At 43.4% G+C, this 18181-nt stretch overlaps 1 protein-coding gene and 1 non-coding gene across 2 annotated transcripts in view; one reads left to right on the top strand and one right to left on the bottom strand.

Moving 5' to 3' along the window:
• Positions 1–1587: 1587 nt before the first annotated feature.
• Positions 1588–1669, bottom strand: TRNAS-GCU (transfer RNA serine (anticodon GCU)). The gene has a single exon. It is a non-coding gene; the product is annotated as a tRNA-Ser (tRNA).
• A 3337-nt stretch (positions 1670–5006) lies between these two features.
• The window catches only part of KNL1 (kinetochore scaffold 1), a 32765-nt gene continuing 19590 nt past the window's right edge, over positions 5007–18181 (top strand). Inside the window, exons 1-9 of the mRNA XM_075283033.1 lie at positions 5007–5054; positions 6204–6243; positions 7280–7339; positions 8453–8514; positions 12946–12998; positions 14461–14488; positions 14749–14783; positions 14904–14956; positions 17161–18086. Coding sequence (XP_075139134.1) covers positions 5026–5054; positions 6204–6243; positions 7280–7339; positions 8453–8514; positions 12946–12998; positions 14461–14488; positions 14749–14783; positions 14904–14956; positions 17161–18086 — 1286 coding nt within the window. The 5' untranslated portion in view covers positions 5007–5025. The remainder of the gene's footprint in view (positions 5055–6203; positions 6244–7279; positions 7340–8452; positions 8515–12945; positions 12999–14460; positions 14489–14748; positions 14784–14903; positions 14957–17160; positions 18087–18181) is intronic.

Genomic DNA, 18181 nt, shown 5'->3' with positions numbered 1-18181 from the left:
TTGTACCAGGATCGGACAAACATGGCTGCTTTCTCCCACAACTAGATCCGTGTATGGCTATGGGTTGTGTCCATTGAAGTGGAAGAAGCTGAGCTGCAATGCTGGATGCAATCCATAGCAATTTGTGGAGCTATATTACAGCCAAGAGCTCTTAACCTGGTTTTACGTCATTAGTGTCATTATCTTTATTTCAATTGTTAAACAGTAGGTGGCGCTCCTTGTGTTCCTTCCCCTTGGGCCTCATTATCAGTGAGAGCCGAGCATTGTCACTTTAAGGTCGGGGCCCCACGTGGCTTAAACTGTGCGTTTTACAGTTACTGCAAAGGGAAACCCATCCACACATTGGGAAATACCCGCAGATTTGGAAATCACAGCGTGTCCATTATACCTACGGAGATGCCGCTGGTTTCCATATAGGTATTATGGAAGTAGAAAGTCCATAGAGGAAATCCCTGCAGACCTTTTGTTAAGAGCGATGCAGGAAAAACCACAATGTGTTGCCACCCTGGTTTTTCCTGCAGCGCTTTTGTGCTTCGGCCCACTACATGGAGCCTTAGGGTACTGGTCTAGATGCGATAGGATACTGATGTGGGGGGATCGACATCCCGTAGTGGCTCTGCTGCTTCTGATTGGGCCCAGATGAATCTGCCTCAAACTCTGCACCAAATTCCTCCAATTGAACATACCCTAACATGGTCACATGAGGTTTTGCACTAGTGATGTCACAATACAGGGAAAATAAATGCTGTGATGTCGCAGTACAGGAATAATAGACATTGGGACAGTATACCTAGTGATGTCACAGTACAGGGATAATAACACAGTGATGTCACAGTACAGGGATAATAACACAGTGATGTCACAGTACAGGGATAATACACACAGTGATGTCACAGTACAGGGATAATACACACAGTGATGTCACAGTACAGGGATAATACACACAGTGATGTCACAGTACAGGGATAATACACACAGTGATGTCACAGTACAGGGATAATACACACAGTGATGTCACAGTACAGAGATAATACACACAGTGATGTCACAGTACAAGGATAATACACACAATGATGTCACAGTACAGGGATAATACACACAGTGATGTTACAGTACAGGGATAATACACACAGTGATGTCACAGTACAGGGATAATACACACAGTGATGTCACAGTACAGAGATAATACACACAGTGATGTCACAGTACAGGGATAATACACACAGTGATGTCACAGTACAGGGATAATACACACAGCGATGTCACAACAAAAAGGAATGAGATGAGGTGATATACACAGCAGATGTAACTATAGGACCCTACTTGGGTATATACAGTACACTGCCGGGTCTCTTGTACTTCATGTGCTTTGGTTCTCTATGTTTTAAAAATAAAATGTATAATAAAGGCAATAAAGTACACTTCCACCTCTTTACCTCACCTCTTTTGGATAACTTAGACATAATAAGAATGCTGTCAGGCTAGACAGTATCTGTAATGAGATAATAATGTAGGGTCATATTTCTGTAAATGAGATAATAAAGCAATAGAATTAATTGTGATATAAAAGACAGACGTAAAACGATGCGACGAGGATGGGATTCGAACCCACGCGTGCAGAGCACAATGGATTAGCAGTCCATCGCCTTAACCACTCGGCCACCTCGTCATATGTAAGGAAGCGCGGCTTGCAGATATCTATATGCCGAACATGACTGTATACGGACACTAGCATTACCTAAGCTATTATACTGTTCATGACTTACTACCAGTATAATTGCGGTACCGCATATACACAATTACACGCGTTATTTACCCTAATAACCGCACTATATACGCTACAGTCCTGTCAGTGTAGCCGCGGCCTTATCACTCGCGCTAGAATGTATTCACAGGGGCGGGGCCAGACATCTGCCAATTACCAAGGAGGTGGGCGTGTCTAGTGTGAGGCAGACAGTGGCGGTTCAATTTGAAAATGGAGGCCGCTCCTCCGGTTTGACCGTTTCGTACAGGTCTGAGGCCGCGGATTAAGGGCGGAGCTTCCCGGTCCCGGAGCAGGGGAGGCGGCGCGCACCGGGACGGCTTTTCTGAAAGGTATGAGCGGTAACGCATGTCGGAACTTTGTGCAGCAGAGTCTGTATACGGTTATACATATAGCGTTATATGAAGGAAGCGAGACGTAAAGTGAGAGACAGCTACTTGTATTCTAGTCTGTATTACCAGCAGTGTTCTAGAACCAGCCCTGTACTGTGTGTATACTATACCCTGCAGTGTTCTAGAGCCAGCCCTGTAATGTATGTATACTATACCCTGCAGTACTGCAGGGTTTTAGAGCCAGCCCTGTACTGTGTGTATACTATACCCTGTGTACTGCATTGTTCTAGAGCCGGCCCTGTACGGTATGTGTACATTATATCCTGCAGTACTGCATTCTTCTAGAGCCAGCTCTCTACTGTATGTGTACACTATACCCTGCACTACTGCATTGTTCTAGAGCCAACCCTGTATTGTATGTGTACACTATACCCTGCAGTACTGTAATGTTCTAGAGCCAGCCCTATACTGTGTGTGTGTATACTATACCCTGCAGTACTGCATTATTCTAGAGCCAGCTCTCTACTGTATATGTACACTATACTCTGCAGTACTGCATTGTTCTAGAACCATCCCTGTACTGTATGTGTATGCTATACCCTGCATTACTGCATTGTTCTAGAGCCAGATCTGTACTGTATGTGTATACTATACCCTGCTGTACTACATTATTCTAGAGCCAAACAGGTCCTTTAACTGTACACTATACCCTGCTGTGGTCTAGAGCCAGGACAGTAATGTATGTGAATACTATTCCCTGAAGCTCTGCTGTGTTTTAGAGCCAGGCCTGTACTGAATGTGTAGGCTATATTCTGCAGTACAGCAGTGCTCTAGAGCCAGGATTGTACTGTATGTACAGTGCCTACAAGTAGTATTCAACCCCCTGCAGATTTAGCAGGTTTGATAAGAAGCAAATAAGTTAGAGCCTTCAAACAAGAGCAGGATTTATTAGCAGATGCATAAATCTTACAAACCAAAAAGTTATGTTGCTCAGTTAAATTTTAATAAATTTTAAACATAAAAGTGTGGGTCAATTATTATTCAACCCCTAGGTTTAATATTTTGTGGAATAACCCTTGTTTGCAATTACAGCTAATAATCGTCTTTTATAAGACCTGATCAGGCCGGCACAGGTCTCTGGAGTTATCTTGGCCCACTCCTTCATGCAGATCTTCTCCAAGTTATCTAGGTTCTTTGGGTGTCTCATGTGGACTTTAATCTTGAGCTCCTTCCACAAGTTTTCAATTGGGTTAAGGTCAGGAGACTGACTAGGCCACTGCATCACCTTGATTTTTTCCCTCTTGAACCAGGCCTTGGTTTTCTTGGCTGTGTGCTTTGGGTTGTTGTCTTGTTGGAAGATGAAATGATGACCCATCTTAAGATCCTTGATGGAGGAGCGGAGGTTCTTGGCCAAAATCTCCAGGTAGGCCGTGCTATCCATCTTCCCATGGATGCGGACCAGATGCCCAGGCCCCTTGGCTGAGAAGCAGCCCCACAGCATGATGCTGCCACCACCATGCTTGACTGTAGGGATGGTATTCTTGGGGTCGTATGCAGTGCCATCCAGTCTCCAAACGTCACGTGTGTGGTTGGCACCAAAGATCTCGATCTTGGTCTCATCAGACCAGAGAACCTTGAACCAGTCTGTCTCAGAGTCCTCCAAGTGATCATGAGCAAACTGTAGACGAGCCTTGACATGACGCTTTGAAAATAAAGGTACCTTACGGGCTCGTCTGGAACAGAGACCATTGCGGTGGAGTACGTTACTTATGGTATTGACTGAAACCAATGTCCCCACTGCCATGAGATCTTCCCGGAGCTCCTTCCTTGTTGTCCTTGGGTTAGCCTTGACTCTTCGGACAAGCCTGGCCTCGGCACGGGAGGAAACTTTCAAAGGCTGTCCAGGCCGTGGAAGGCTAACAGTAGTTCCATAAGCCTTCCACTTCCGGATGATGCTCCCAACAGTGGAGACAGGTAGGCCCAACTCCTTGGAAAGGGTTTTGTACCCCTTGCCAGCCTTGTGACCCTCCATGATCTTGTCTCTGATGGCCTTGGAATGCTCCTTTGTCTTTCCCATGTTGACCATGTATGAGTGCTGTTCACAAGTTTGGGGAGGGTCTTAAATAGTCAGAAAAGGCTGGAAAAAGAGATAATTAATCCAAACATGTGAAGCTCATTGTTCTTTGTGCCTGAACTACTTCTTAATACTTTAGGGGAACCAAACAGAATTCTGGTGGTTTGAGGGGTTGAATAATAAATGACCCTCTGAATAAACGTTTCACAATTTAAAAAAAAATTAAACAAAGAAATAACATTCTTTTTTGCTGCAGTGCATTTCACACTTCTAGGCTGATCTACAGTCCAAATGTCACAATGCCAAGTTAATTCCGAATGTGTAAACCTGCTAAATCTGCAGGGGGTTGAATACTACTTGTAGGCACTGTATATACAATACCCTGCAGTACCCCTATGCTCTAGAGCCAGGCCTATACTTTATGGGGCAGATTATAAAGACTGGCATATCATAGGCTGTGGCCAATTTATAAATCAGTCGTACGTCCCTGGTAGAGATTTCCATCACAACTAACTCCAGAAAACTGACATGAGTTATAATGAATCTGCCGGGCTGAGGTACCAAACCAGGCTCATGTGGCATGGATCAGTGCTTGTGGCGCACAATTGGTTCTAGAAATGGCCTTGCGTCACACGTGTGCCTCATTGTCACCCCTCGCCGCAAGTTTTAGGACTGACTCTAGAGCCTGTCCAAATAAGGATTGATCTGTCATATGAAGGGCACAAAAATTACAATGGACCCACTGTCTAGAATGGGTTGCAGAATTGTGACTAGGACTGGAATCTAATGCTATGTTTTTGGAATTGTGTAATAGAAGTTTGTTTCTTTCTACAGGATACAGGAACGTATACAGCAAAATGGACGGCAAGTCTCTCCCCCAGAGCAGGTGAGGCCAAGTATCTTCTGTCTATCTCCCATTATATACATTATATTATCTTCTGTCTATCTCCTATTATATACATTATATTATCTGCCGTCTGTAGGACTTGTAGTTCCTTAGTGTTTGGCATCACATATGATATAATACACAGTTGTCAGATACAAGGCCCGGCCCGCTGCCTTGTGCGGTGTTACCTGTGTCTCAGGACTGCGTCTGTCATGGCCGCCTCAGGTTCACACCAGCGTTGTCTTTCCATATGAGGATTCTGTTCCGCTTTCTGCATGAAAAATGTGGAGAGAAAAGCGATACAAGCAGCAATTTTCTCTCCACATTTTTCACCCCTTTAGGGTGGAAACCACGCGGACTCCATTATAGTGTATAGTGTCTGTGGATTTCTGGGGGTAACCACTTTTTACAGTGGATTAGGTTTCCGTTGGGGGAGGGGGATCCCCAAGCGGAAACCTGAACACTGATATGAACCAGGCTTTATTGACAATCCTGTCCAGACCTCTAGGTGGCGATGCATATTGCATCACAACGCTGAAGAACGCCAGGTATGTTATATACTACAGCGCGCCCTGGTGGTGGTTATTCCAATTATCCAATATGTAAAGGGTATAACATATCACTTTGTGGGGGCAAAAAAGGGAGACCTATACTGTGTGGGGTCCAAAAAATAGGAGGTCATTTCCTGTGTGGAGGCAAATAAAGGGGGCCACATGCTGTGGTGGAAGGGAGGGCTAGTAAGTCAGTTTATGTGTCATCCCCTTGTTCTGTCTTCAGCTGTAAGTCAGGCACAGCACCTTGGTAGTGCTGTGGACTTTATAGCCAAAGACTGAGCAATAGGGGTCACAGTGGTCGCCCTTGCGACTGGGCACAGCTGGGTGCCACATAAGGTCTTTGCAGGAAAAATAAGTATAAAATTCGACAGAATTCTGTGGCCTGGACAGTACGTGGTGTAATTTGGGGTGGGGAGAACTATTACCTGTGGGGGTCACCTATGTCTATGAGAGGGGACAAATAGGATACTATTACCTATGGGGGGTTATTAGGACACTATTAGCTTTGTGTATTAACCCCTTCTGCAGAGTTAGAATTTCCCTTTTTCTTGCACATGACAGATAAGATGATAATGGAATTCTTTTTGTCTTCCAGTGACCTGCTCGATCAGGGCCATCGCAGGAGACTTTCTTCGGTAGGTTTCTTCTATCGGTCACTTTCTTCACAAATAGCTGGCTGAACACTTTTGACTCTGTTCACATATGCATCGTGACATTTGTTCATAATGGAAGCCTCCATGCCGGGCCAGGGTTTCTGTAGTTTGGACGAAAAGAACAGTACTGCATGCTGTGCTATTCCTGCTGTTAAATCTGACAGGACTGCTAACAGAGACTCCGACTGCGGCGTGAATGTAGTCTCAGATCCTAACAAATCCTTTGTAAATCAAATTGTCAGAGGATGTAAGAGATTGCTCAGAGCTAGAAAAGCATGGCTCTTCTGTGTAGAAACATTGCCACGCTTTTTGTCTTTTTGCACAAGTTGTGTTACTACTGCACTTTCACCCCATATACAATATTGGAGTGAGGGTGAGTTCACACCTGCGCCCCGGTCTCCGTATATACGGTAATTTACCGCTTTAAAAAAAAAATTGTGAAAGAATCATGAAATCGATGTAAGGGTATGTTCACACTACCATTATTTAATGTCCATTGTGAATGCAGGATTTTTTCTTCTATTACAAAAGTAAACAGACATGACGGAAGACGGCGTCCAGCATGTTGTGTGCATTATTGTTAATGGGAGGAGCTCGGTCTGCGTCCATTACTCTGCTACAGTTAATGTCCGTTGCTGTCATCCTGTGACTGCAATGGACATTAACAAAGGTAGTGTGATTGTAGCCTTAGCCTGATATATACCCTACAGCACCTCACTGTAGTCAGTAGTTGGATGATAGGCCTGCATCAAATATATCTGACATCTTCTCTCTGCGCCAGCTCACTGAATATTATTATTTTTATTTTTTTATTTTTTTTTTTATTTCTTTAATCAAAAACATGAAAATCGAAATTAAAATCTGGAATTGCCCATGAGCTCGAAAAGAAATTGAGATTTTATTTTTAGGCAAAAATCGTCCCAGCCCAACTTTAATGAAAGGTCCAGGCATGTGATTAAACACCAAAATTCAGCACAGTTATGTGATAGTTCACAGCTTTTCATCTTTCTTATTTTAGATTTTAAAAGCTCCACGTAGTCCTCTGAAAGATCTGGGAAGTGGAAATGAGCTATGTCAGGTGAGTGTCTTTCTGACTAGACAAGTAAGGTACGGCCGGAGTCCTGGTAATCCTCCTAATCTCCTTATTTCTGCAGGCTTTTTGTTTTGTGGGTATGTTAAAGGGATACTCTGAAACTAAGATTTTGATGACCTGTCTTGTAGCCTCTTGACTGCTCACCAAGTACAGCACCTTATAGTGTATGTATAGACTGCAAGCTTAAAGGGATATCACAGGCAAATTATATTGATGACCCTTCCTTAGGATAGGTCATCAATATCAGATTGTCAGGGGTTCGACACCCAGTAATGCTGAGCACTAGAGATGAGCGAGTACTGTTCGGATCAGCCGATCCGAACAGCACACTCCATAGAAATGAATGGATGCACCTGGTACTTCCGCTTTGACGTCGGCTGGCCGCTTAACCCCCCGCGTGCTGGCTACGTCCATTCATTTCTATGCGAGCGTGCTGTTCGGATCGGCTGATCCGAACAGTACTCGCTCATCTCTACTCAGCACTTCTCAGAGAACAGAGTTGGAAGCAGATAGCGCTGTTCTCCGTGTAGTGGCTGTGCTGAGTTATTGCAGCTTCACTCAGCATGGCCACAACATAAAGAACAGCGCTATCTGCTTCCAACTCTGTTCCTAATGTAGTAACGACTGCTGGTGATGATGGTCCTCGGTGTTGGACTTATACTGATATATGATTCTCATGACCTGCACTAATGGTGTAGTCTAGGGGAACATTGGTCAGCAAAATAAACATTTGGCCTTGGCTTGCCTTAGTTGCTGTGAATCCCACATATATTGGTAATGTAAGGCTTTGCCTTTTTTGTCGTGAGAATGAGCATATCTTATACATTTGTGTTCTAGCACACGTTATACTGAGGTTTTGAAACTTGTCTCCAAATGAGGCCTGACTCCTAGAATATGTGGCAGATCTGGGGATTGAGTGAACTATTACTTTGGAGCAAAATATTGGTGTAAAGTAAGCCAGTCAATAGAGAGCGTGTCTAATATGTGGCAAAATATAGCAAGTTTGTATCAGCGCATAAATGTGGAACAGTTTCTGCCAGCTTCCTCTGGTTTTGTGCTGCCTAAATTTAGAAAGTCCCCTGCTGTTTTTATTCTTAGGAGCCTACTATTGAAAAGCGACGGAAAAGCTCTCGCCGCGTGAGTTTTGCTGAGACTATAAGGTATTGTAAAACCGAAGACTGAGGAGTGTTTCTATGGTGTTGTTTTCTGAATGCATACCATGAATGAAATATATATATATAAAATTATTTATTCTCACACTAGAGGTCCTTCCACAAACTCCACTTTGCATCTTTCCTGTTTGGTGCCATTCCGCTGGTTCCGGATCAGTGTCTTATTTACTAATTGGGCTCTATACTGTCAGGTGGGCAGTGTCGGGCAGGAGTAGGCAAAGGGGTGTTATTCTGAGCCCTCTGACACTATCGGTGATTGGACATTGTCTGACCTCAGAATGAGATCCTTTTTTTTATACTAATCCAAGATCCCCCACTTGACACAGCCTAATTAATATATTGGACACCAAAAGGAACATAACAGACAATGGGGCAAGATTCTGAGCTCCTTGGCGCTATCAGTTTCTGGCTGACTCACTTGACAGTCAAGAGCCTAGTTGGCATATCAGACACTTGAACATGCTGCACTGATTGTTTTGGAATGGTGGGCGCTAGAGCAATTCCAACTGTGCCAGACTCTTTAAAGAGGACCTTTCATGGTCCGGGGCACAGACAGTTCTATATACTGCTGGAAAGCTGACCACCGTATAATCTTCATCTGAAATTCATGTCTGAAATCTAATTTGCATAAGAAAGAAGGAACAAATTTCTCAGGAACGACAGCACGGATCAGAATAATAAAGATAAGAGAAGAATAGCCTTTCTTAAGGCTATTCCAATGTGTGTTCAGTTCTAATGATAGAATCCCTTTAAAGAGGACCTCTCATGGTCCGGGGCACAGGCAGTTCTATACACTGCTGGAAAGCTTTCCCGATCTGTGCCTCGGGTAAAGCGCTATCAGTCCCGGTACCGTAGCTCTTTACAGTCAGAAGGGCGTTCCTGACAGCCAGTCAGGTACGCCCTTCTCCACAGCAGCGCCTATAACGCTGTGCTGTGTGAGCAGGGAGGAACGCCCCCTCCCCTCCTGATAATACTGGTCTATGGACGAGCACTGTGAGCAGTATATAGAACTGCCTGTGCCCCAAAAATGAAAGGTCCTCTTTAAAGGGATTCTTTCATTAGAACTGAGCACACATCGGAATAGCCTTAAGAAAGGCTATTCTTCTCTTACCTTCATTATTTCTGATCCGTGCCGCCGTTCCTGAGGAGGAATTTGTTCCTTCTTTCTTATGTAAATTAGATTTCAGACATGAATTTCAAATGAAGATGATACAGTGATGAGGAAGAGGATGATGAAAAGAAGGTGGAGGCATTGCTGGAGAGTTTTTAGATACCGGGGATGCTGTTTGAACGCAGGGGAACGCCCCCTGTGCTGTCTGAAAACTCTCCAACAATGCCTTCATCTTCTTCTCATCATCCTCTTCCTCATAACCGTATCATCTTCATCCAAAAGTGCCAACTGTGCATGTCTGTCGGCCATTTTTCTGAGGCCTCTCCCATTTGGCCACAGGAAAATGACCGGACATGTGCAGTCAATGCTTTTGGACACGTAAAAAGAGGCACAGGAGAAGATGGAGGCATCGCTGGAGAGTTTTCAGCCAGCACAGGGGACGTCCCCAGTACTGTCTGAAAACTCATTCACATAAGGAAGAAAGAAAAAAATTTTTAGGAACGGCGGTGCAGATCAGAATAGTAAAGATAAGAGAAGAATAGCCTTTCTTAAAGACTATTCCGATGTGTACTTATGCTTGGTTCACATCTACCTTCGGTATTCCGTTCGGAGAGTCTGCATAGGGACCCCCCCTCCCGAATGGAATACCAAACGCAACTGCAAGCGGTGTGCAGAGAAAGCACACAGACCCCATAGATAGACTATGTGCTGCCCGCACAAATCATGATTGTAGATTGGAAAGTAGATTGTGAACCATTATAGTCTATGAGGTCTGTGTGCTTTCTCTGCACGCCGCTTGCAGCGGCGTTCAGTATTCCATTTGGGGGGTCCCCATGCGGACTCCCCCGGACGGAATACCAATGCAGATGTGAACGAGGCCTTAGTTTAAAAAAGGGATTCTAATGATAGAATCCCTTTGAAGGGATTATGCCGCAAAACATATTTGTCCTCTATCCATAATATAGTGGATATATTACTGATCAGTGAAAATTTCACCCCTGAGAACAGAGAATGTTTTATCCCATTGTGAATGCCGCTACACCACTAGAGGACCCACACCCATCCCTGCCACCATGTACTGTGAGCTGTGAGGAGGGGGCTGCAGCATTCACTGAGCTATCACACCCCGAGCTCTCAACGGTCAGACTCCCACTGATAAAGCAATTTATCCACTGTCCTTTTTATAAGGGGTAAATATTTTTCATGGCATAACTTCCTTACATTTACGCTATTTTATTTGTGCTTGTCTGTAGCAGGATCACTATAAGTACAACAATAATAAAACTTGGACTTGGTTGCCCTTAACACCTCACTAAACTGTACTTTATTGGTTTAATGGAACGGTACCGTTAGCCCAGGGGTAGGGAACCTTCTGCTCTCCAGCTGCTGTGAAACTACAACTCCCAACATGCTCCATTCATTTCCATGGGAGTTCTAAGAACAGCAGAGCAAGTATGCATGCTAGGAGTTGTAGTTTTACAACAGCTGGAGAGCCGTACGTTCCCTACCCCTGCGTTAGCCCTATAAAATTCCTTCTATCTTATGACACTGAAAGATGTGCATTGTGCTCTTTAAAGAGGACCTTTCATCAGATCGGGCGCAGGCAGTTCTATATACTGCTGGAAAGCTGACAGTGCGCTGGATTCAGCGCACTGTCGGCTTTCCCAATCTGTGCCCGGTGTAAAGCGCTATCGGTCCCGGTACCGTAGGGCTTTACAGTCATAAGGGCGTTTCTGACAGTTAGCCAGGGACGCCCTTCTGCCCAGCAGCGCCTATCACGCTGTACTGTGGAGCAGGGAGGAACGCCCCCTCCCCTCCTGATAATACTGGTCTATGGACGAGCACTGTGAGCAGAGGGAGGGGACGTTCCTCCCCGCTCACACTGTACAGCGCGATAGGCACTGCTTGGCAGAAGGGCGTCCCTGGCTAACTGTCAGAAACGCCCTTCTGACTGTAAAGCGCTACGGTCCCGGGACCGATAGCGCTTTACCCGGGGCACAGATCGGGAAAGCCGACAGTGCGCTGAATTCAGCACACTGTCAGCTTTCCAGGAGTATATGGAACTATAGAAAAAAAAGGTACAAAAAGGTTCAGCTCACCCACAGGTTGATTTCAGACATCGGCTTTTCAATGCTTAAATTTTTCGGGGTGCACAGCAACACACTCTATTCCTTGAGTGTAATATTTCCACGGCAAAAACAAATTTCTCCGGCATCTCTCCGATGATAAAATATAACTTTTAATCAGAAAACATCATAAAATCGACATCAAATTTTTTGTCATTTTATGATGTTTTCTGATTAAAAGTTATATTTTATCATTGGAGAGTTGCTGGATAAATTTGTTTTTGCCGTGGAGTATATGGAACTGCCTGTGCCCAATCTGATGAAAGGTCCTCTTTAAATATATCACAGATAGGGCCCATTCACGTGGGCACAGAGAGGTCAGATTATGGCGCAGAATCCACGTCATAATCCGCCCCCTCACAATGGTGGTCTTTGGAGACCGCTAGCGTTCTTTTTTGCCGCTAGCGGAAAAAAGAAGCGACATGACCTTTCTTGAGGCGGATTGCCTCAGGAAGGCAATAGAAGTGAATGGGAGGTGAAAACCGCAACGTGGTTTTTACGGCTCATTCACTGCCCAGCAGGGAAAAACTGCCTGGCGTTTTTTGCCAAAAACCGCTCCAGAAAACGCTCCGAAAACTCCTCGAGGTCCAAAAACCGCTTCCTAATTAGGAAGCGTGTTTTTTTCCAGACCAGATTACTCCACATGTAATTCACGTGTGAACTTAGCCATACAATCACAAATAAGGATGCAATCTGTATCATTTTTTGCAAGCCTCCTTATATACAGTCACTGGTAACTATTATCTCTTAGGCTTTTACATTAGTCACAATGATCTGTGTCTACATCTGGCGAGTATATAACACAAAGATTGTGTTCCCAGCTAACTTGCGCCTCCATAGTAAAAAATGCAATATTTATAAAATAATACAAAAATTCTAAAGTACAGTAGTAAGCCAATGAAAAGCAGACAGTTTTGGAACCTCTCCATTCATTCAGTAGCTCCCGCACCAGGAATGGTTTAGGCTCCTCCATTCTGGCCATAGATGCAGGTCACACGTATTATATGGTTATAGCCTATTGGGACTTACATGTATTTGGTTAAAATCCCCATTGAGTGTTTCTATATTGGCTGATATTTCTCTTACCTTTTCACAGCAATTTAAAAAAAAAAAAATGATAGCAAGGTAAAAAGTCAGTTTTTTAGAATAAAATTATCCATTAATTTATCTTGTCATTTTCAGAGTCTTCACTCCAGGGCTGCAGTCGGCTGCATCAGCTGATAAAGAAAATGAAGGTAAATTCATGTACATGTTTTATACCAGCACACTGGTGTCTGTCACCTCAGATTTTTTTTTATTTCTTTTTTTACCACTTCCGGACCGCCCATAGACTATAAACGTCCGGGTAGTGGTTGCCTAGTTCTGACAGGACGTGCCGGTACGTCCAATCAGAACACAGCAGATGCACGGAGATCGTGCACCTGCTGATACTGGGGGCTGGATGTAACTTCAGTCGGACCTCCCAGAGAGATGGCAAGGAAGGTTTATTCCCTTCCCTGCCTTCTCCATCGCTGTGTATACAGCTCTCAATGAGCACTGTATACACGGCTATGGGCGCCGCCATGATGGGGCCGCCCTCTGACCTGGCGGTCATGTGATCCGCCAGGCTCAGTGTCTTACAAGAGCTGCTGGGCCCTGCAGGACCCAGATCAGCTCTGTAAGTGTAAAGAACAGTGTGCAGGAGGCTGGATTCCTCCTGCAACTGAGGCCAGCCTCCGTTATAAGAGAAATCAACCTCTGTAACAAAAAAAACAAAAAAAGTGATCAGATGTCCCCAAAGGTCTCTTATGACCTTATGGGGACACAATCTGAAAAAAAAAAAAAAATATAATAAAAAAGTAAAAAAAAAAAAAGTAAAATAATCTAAGAAAATAAATAAAATAATATGCTAATAAAACGCTGTTATTAAAGGTGCTGTTATTAAAGGTTATAGCCCCACCCCCGACAACACCATACAAAATAAAAATTACCGTAACCGAGAGGAAAAAACTATTTTATAAAGTTTTTCAGTGACACTTTGTGTTGTTAAATATTAAAAAAATATTAAAGTGAAAACCAGACACAATTTCCCTCCTATTTTGTTTATATTTTCCCGGATATAAAAAAAAATTAAAAAACATTCGAAAATAAAAACAACCTAAAAATAAAGCCTTATGTGTCCCCGAAAAAAAGATGCAGAAATTATTTGACTGAGACATACGGGAAAAATGTTACAGCCCCCAAAACCGCACATACAAAAAGAAAACCGAAAATGTGTCTGGTCCTGGACCACAAATTGGCCCGGTACTGAAGTGGTTAAAACAACAACAAAAAATACAGGCATACAGAGTATCAAAGATTCTGTTGTCCTATTTCTGGTCCTCCACCAGTCTTTGTATATTGGCCTCCAGCAAACACATGACCACTGTAGCTGTGACGTGTTAATAACATGGTGTTTATCTCTGCGGCCAGGCATTATCTGCAGGGGTCACATGTCACTGCTGGAGGCCAACACGGGGCCTGGTAATCCTTGTAACCGTGTCACATTGTAGATGTCACTGGCTGTCCTGACCACACACCTTGGTCTTGCTATTGTCACCATACTGGGAGGACCATAGAGAATCTTCTCTATCTACATATTAGTAGTAGTAGTAGTATTGTAGTTTACACGGTTTGTTCTTCTGCTTCATAGTCTGTCTTTGTACCCTTTTATTATAGGTTTTGGGATGGGTGATTCAAAGGATATGTAAGTATGGTATACATAACATAGTAACTCTTATTACATAACTTAGGAGTGGCTTTATATAGTGTTATTCTGGCTAGATATTGGATAACACTCTGTTATGGCCATGCCTGTACCTTTCATGCTGAACTCCTATTTGCTATGGGCCACGTGGATACTTTTTCTACAAAGGCAAAAGTCTTTCAGTATGTTGTTGTTGTGTTTTTTTTTTTTTGTTGTTTTTTTTTTCCATTCTCTAACTATTTTCTTTCTGAATTTGCCAGTGATAAAGGAACAGCGGATACTTGTGAGATTGCAGGTATACAAGACTATTATACTTCTCTCTTTGATTTCCGGGGCATATGATATTTGCTCCTATAATATCATTACTTTATTAATTCTGTGTTTGTAATTAAAAAAAAAAAAAAAAAAATTACAGGAATGGACACTCTGCTTCATGGACCTATTCAAGCTCCAGGTCACAATGCAGATGTAAGTGTCATCTTTTTGCTTTTTCTGAACACTATAATAATAATCTTTGATTTTAATGTGTCTGCTTTTTTAACTTATGTCTGTTTTGGGGGGTGGTGTTTGTTTCTTCTTTCTGAGCATGCGCAGAAAAAAAAACAGACAGTAATAATGGACACCCGTCCGTTACTGTCTGTTACCCAAAGACTTTAATGTTAAAGGGGCTCTATCAGCAAAATTATGCTGATAGAGCCCCAATTATGCGTGAATAGCCTCTAAAAAGCCTTTCATGCATTGCTAATGTTATATTAAACTACCACCCCCACCAATATGATAATCATACCGTATCGTGCACGCTGGGCGGGCATGCACGGTCCGACGTCATCTTTAGCCACACCTACATCTTCTTTCTTCTTGCAGCGATATCCTTGGGTCCCGTCTTCCTCGTCTTCTTCTTCCGGTGTCATTGCTTGTATTCCCGCGCCGGTGCAGTAGCAGGGAAACTGAGCATGCTCAGTTCCCTTGTTACTGTTCCCCTGCTACTCCTCCCCTGCTACTCCTCGGGTCCCGTCTTCCTCGTCTTCAATCCCGCGCAGTAGCAGGGGAACTGAGCATACTCAGTTCCCCTGCTACTGCAACGGCGCGGGAATACAAGCAATGACTCCGGAAGAAGAAGACGAGGAGGACGGGTCCCGAGGACATCGCTTCAAGAAGAAAGAAGATGTAGACGTGGCTAAAGATGATGTTGGACCGTGCATGCCCACCCAGCGTGCACGATACGGTATGATTATCATATATATTTTTTTTTTTTTTAGGGTATTATTTTAAAATGGGGGGGGTAGTTTAATATAACATTAGCAATGCCTGAATGGCCTTTTTAGAGGCTATTCACGCATATGTGGGGCTCTATCAGCATAATTTTGCTGATAGAGTCCCTTTAAAAAATAATGGACGCTTGATGTCCAACATGTAACTTTTTTGGGGATACGAGTCCTGCATCCTGAATTTTTTGTCTGCAAAAGAAAACAGACGTGACGGTTCTGCTAGTGTCCATTGCTAAAATCTTGTAACAGACAATAGCTACGGATACTACTGGCGGTCATCAGCTGTAGTGTGAACGACCCCTTTCATTTCACTATTGTTTTAAAATAGCAGCGATAAATAGATAATATGTACTAAAGTGTATGGTGTCACACAAACATAAAGGCAACATGGGTCAGACAAGTTGTGCAACCTAAAATATTTGACCAAAAAAAAAATAGCCAAATGGTGGACATGTAAGGGGGCGTTCACACTACCGTCGGTGTCCGACATGTAGTGTCCGCTCCTAGTGTCCGCTCAAAATCTGTCACAGACACTAGGAGCGGACACTAGATGTGTCCGTGACACCTGTCATTCACTTGAATGGGCATCGGGTGCGTTCTTTTGCACTCCGTGCCCGTCCTTCCCTGTCCGCAAGAGAAGATGTCCGACTTCTCAAGCGGACAGAAGAATCCTGCATGCAGGGTTCCTCTGTCCGCTTGAGAAGTCGGACATCTTCTCTTGCGGACAGGGAAGGACGGGCACGGAGTGCAAAAGAACGCACCCGATGCCCATTCAAGTGAATGACAGGTGTCACGGACACATCTAGTGTCCGTGACAGATTTTGATCGGACACTACATGTCGGACACCGACGGTAGTGTGAACGCTCCCTTACATGTGACTTGTATTAATGTTTATAATTGCAAAGTTGTGTGCAATTTGTGAACACTGTCGGTGAGGGGGGTGGAAATTAACATTGATGGTTATAAGATACAGGATCATGCAATGTGTGATTGTGTCACCATGTAGTATTAGAATTCATAGACTGGGTTCCTTAGGATCTTTTCACTATTTAGAAGCGCAGACCTCCCGTGTCCCTCATGTCAATGGGGCTGTTGGTCACACCTGCCATTCACTCTCTATGAAACATACAGAGCTAGAAAAGCACTTAGTCCCATAGACTTGTAATGGAGTACCATCATCAGTACCTGCCCCATTTATATATGAGGATGGGTGTCCCATGTTCCACAATTCATGAAAAACAAATTAGTTAGTAAACCAACTTTTTTGGTGTTGGGTAGATAGAATTGGCATGCATGGCCACCTGCATTATTTTTCTATATTTTTATGTATTATTTGTAATGCATCTTCTTTACAGGGTAACTTTTCTAACAGTTCATGTTTTGTTTTGGTTTTTTATTTACAGTGGACTTGTGCTGACACTGCAAAAGACAGAACAATTGTCTTTGCTTCAGACAATGATATGGATATGACTACAAGCAACACTGTAACCATTCTCGGATTGACGGAGGAAAAAACTAAGAAAATCGATACCAGTCAGTTTTTGGCAAGTTTAAAATCCCAAAACAGCGAGGAAGTTGCCAAAAACAAAGACTTTCCATGGTCTGTTGGCGTTGAAAAACCATCTGAGTTTAAGAAAGCTTCTTCCGTGGATAACAAAATAAAATTCAGTGACTTTTTGGCAAGTTTGGGCAATGAGAAATCAAAAGTAACTAAAATAGATGATGCTGAAAAAGAGAACGTTTTTCCATTTGTTCCCACCTGTTTGCAGACTAAGGACAACACGGGAAATGTTACACAAATGTTCAGAGAGCAAGATGACGGACTGGACTTGACCAAATGCCACACAACCAACATCGATTCTTTTTTTCCAATGTTCAATAAGGAAGTCCCAAGTCAGAAATTACCTTTAACTGAATGCTCTCGCCTAAAAAGTTCTGGCCCAGTTTCTAATGACCAAACTGTGTTTTTGGAAGACGACATGGATATGACCTGTAGTCATACTACTCGCATAAGGCAAGACATGTCTCTTCAGGATGTCCAGCCACATCAGACTGTTTTCCCATCCGATAAGACCATTGTTTTTGGTGACGAAAATGAAATGGAACTTACCAGAAACAATTCTGTTTTATTAAACAGGAATCCGAGGGAAACATCTATTCCGAATAAAGAGAGAGTCTTCTTCATGGAGCACACCACTATTCTTCCTCAGGGAGAGGACATGGATATTACAAAAAGTCATACAGTTGCTATAGATGGTTTAACAATGGATCGGGTAAAAACTCAAGTCGTCGCAAGTGGCGTTGACTTTAGCCAAAGGCTAAGTTCTAGGTTGTCTATAAACTCTCAGATGGTACCAAACAAATTGGAAGTTGGACAAAACAAGACTGCAAGCACCATTTCTAACTTCGAACCTATGGAAAGAA

Source organism: Leptodactylus fuscus, chromosome 7 (assembly GCF_031893055.1).
Source record: "Leptodactylus fuscus isolate aLepFus1 chromosome 7, aLepFus1.hap2, whole genome shotgun sequence".
Taxonomy (NCBI): Eukaryota; Metazoa; Chordata; class Amphibia; order Anura; family Leptodactylidae; genus Leptodactylus; species Leptodactylus fuscus.
Note: the sequence above shows the minus strand (reverse complement) of the source record. Positions and strands in the feature narration are given on the sequence as shown.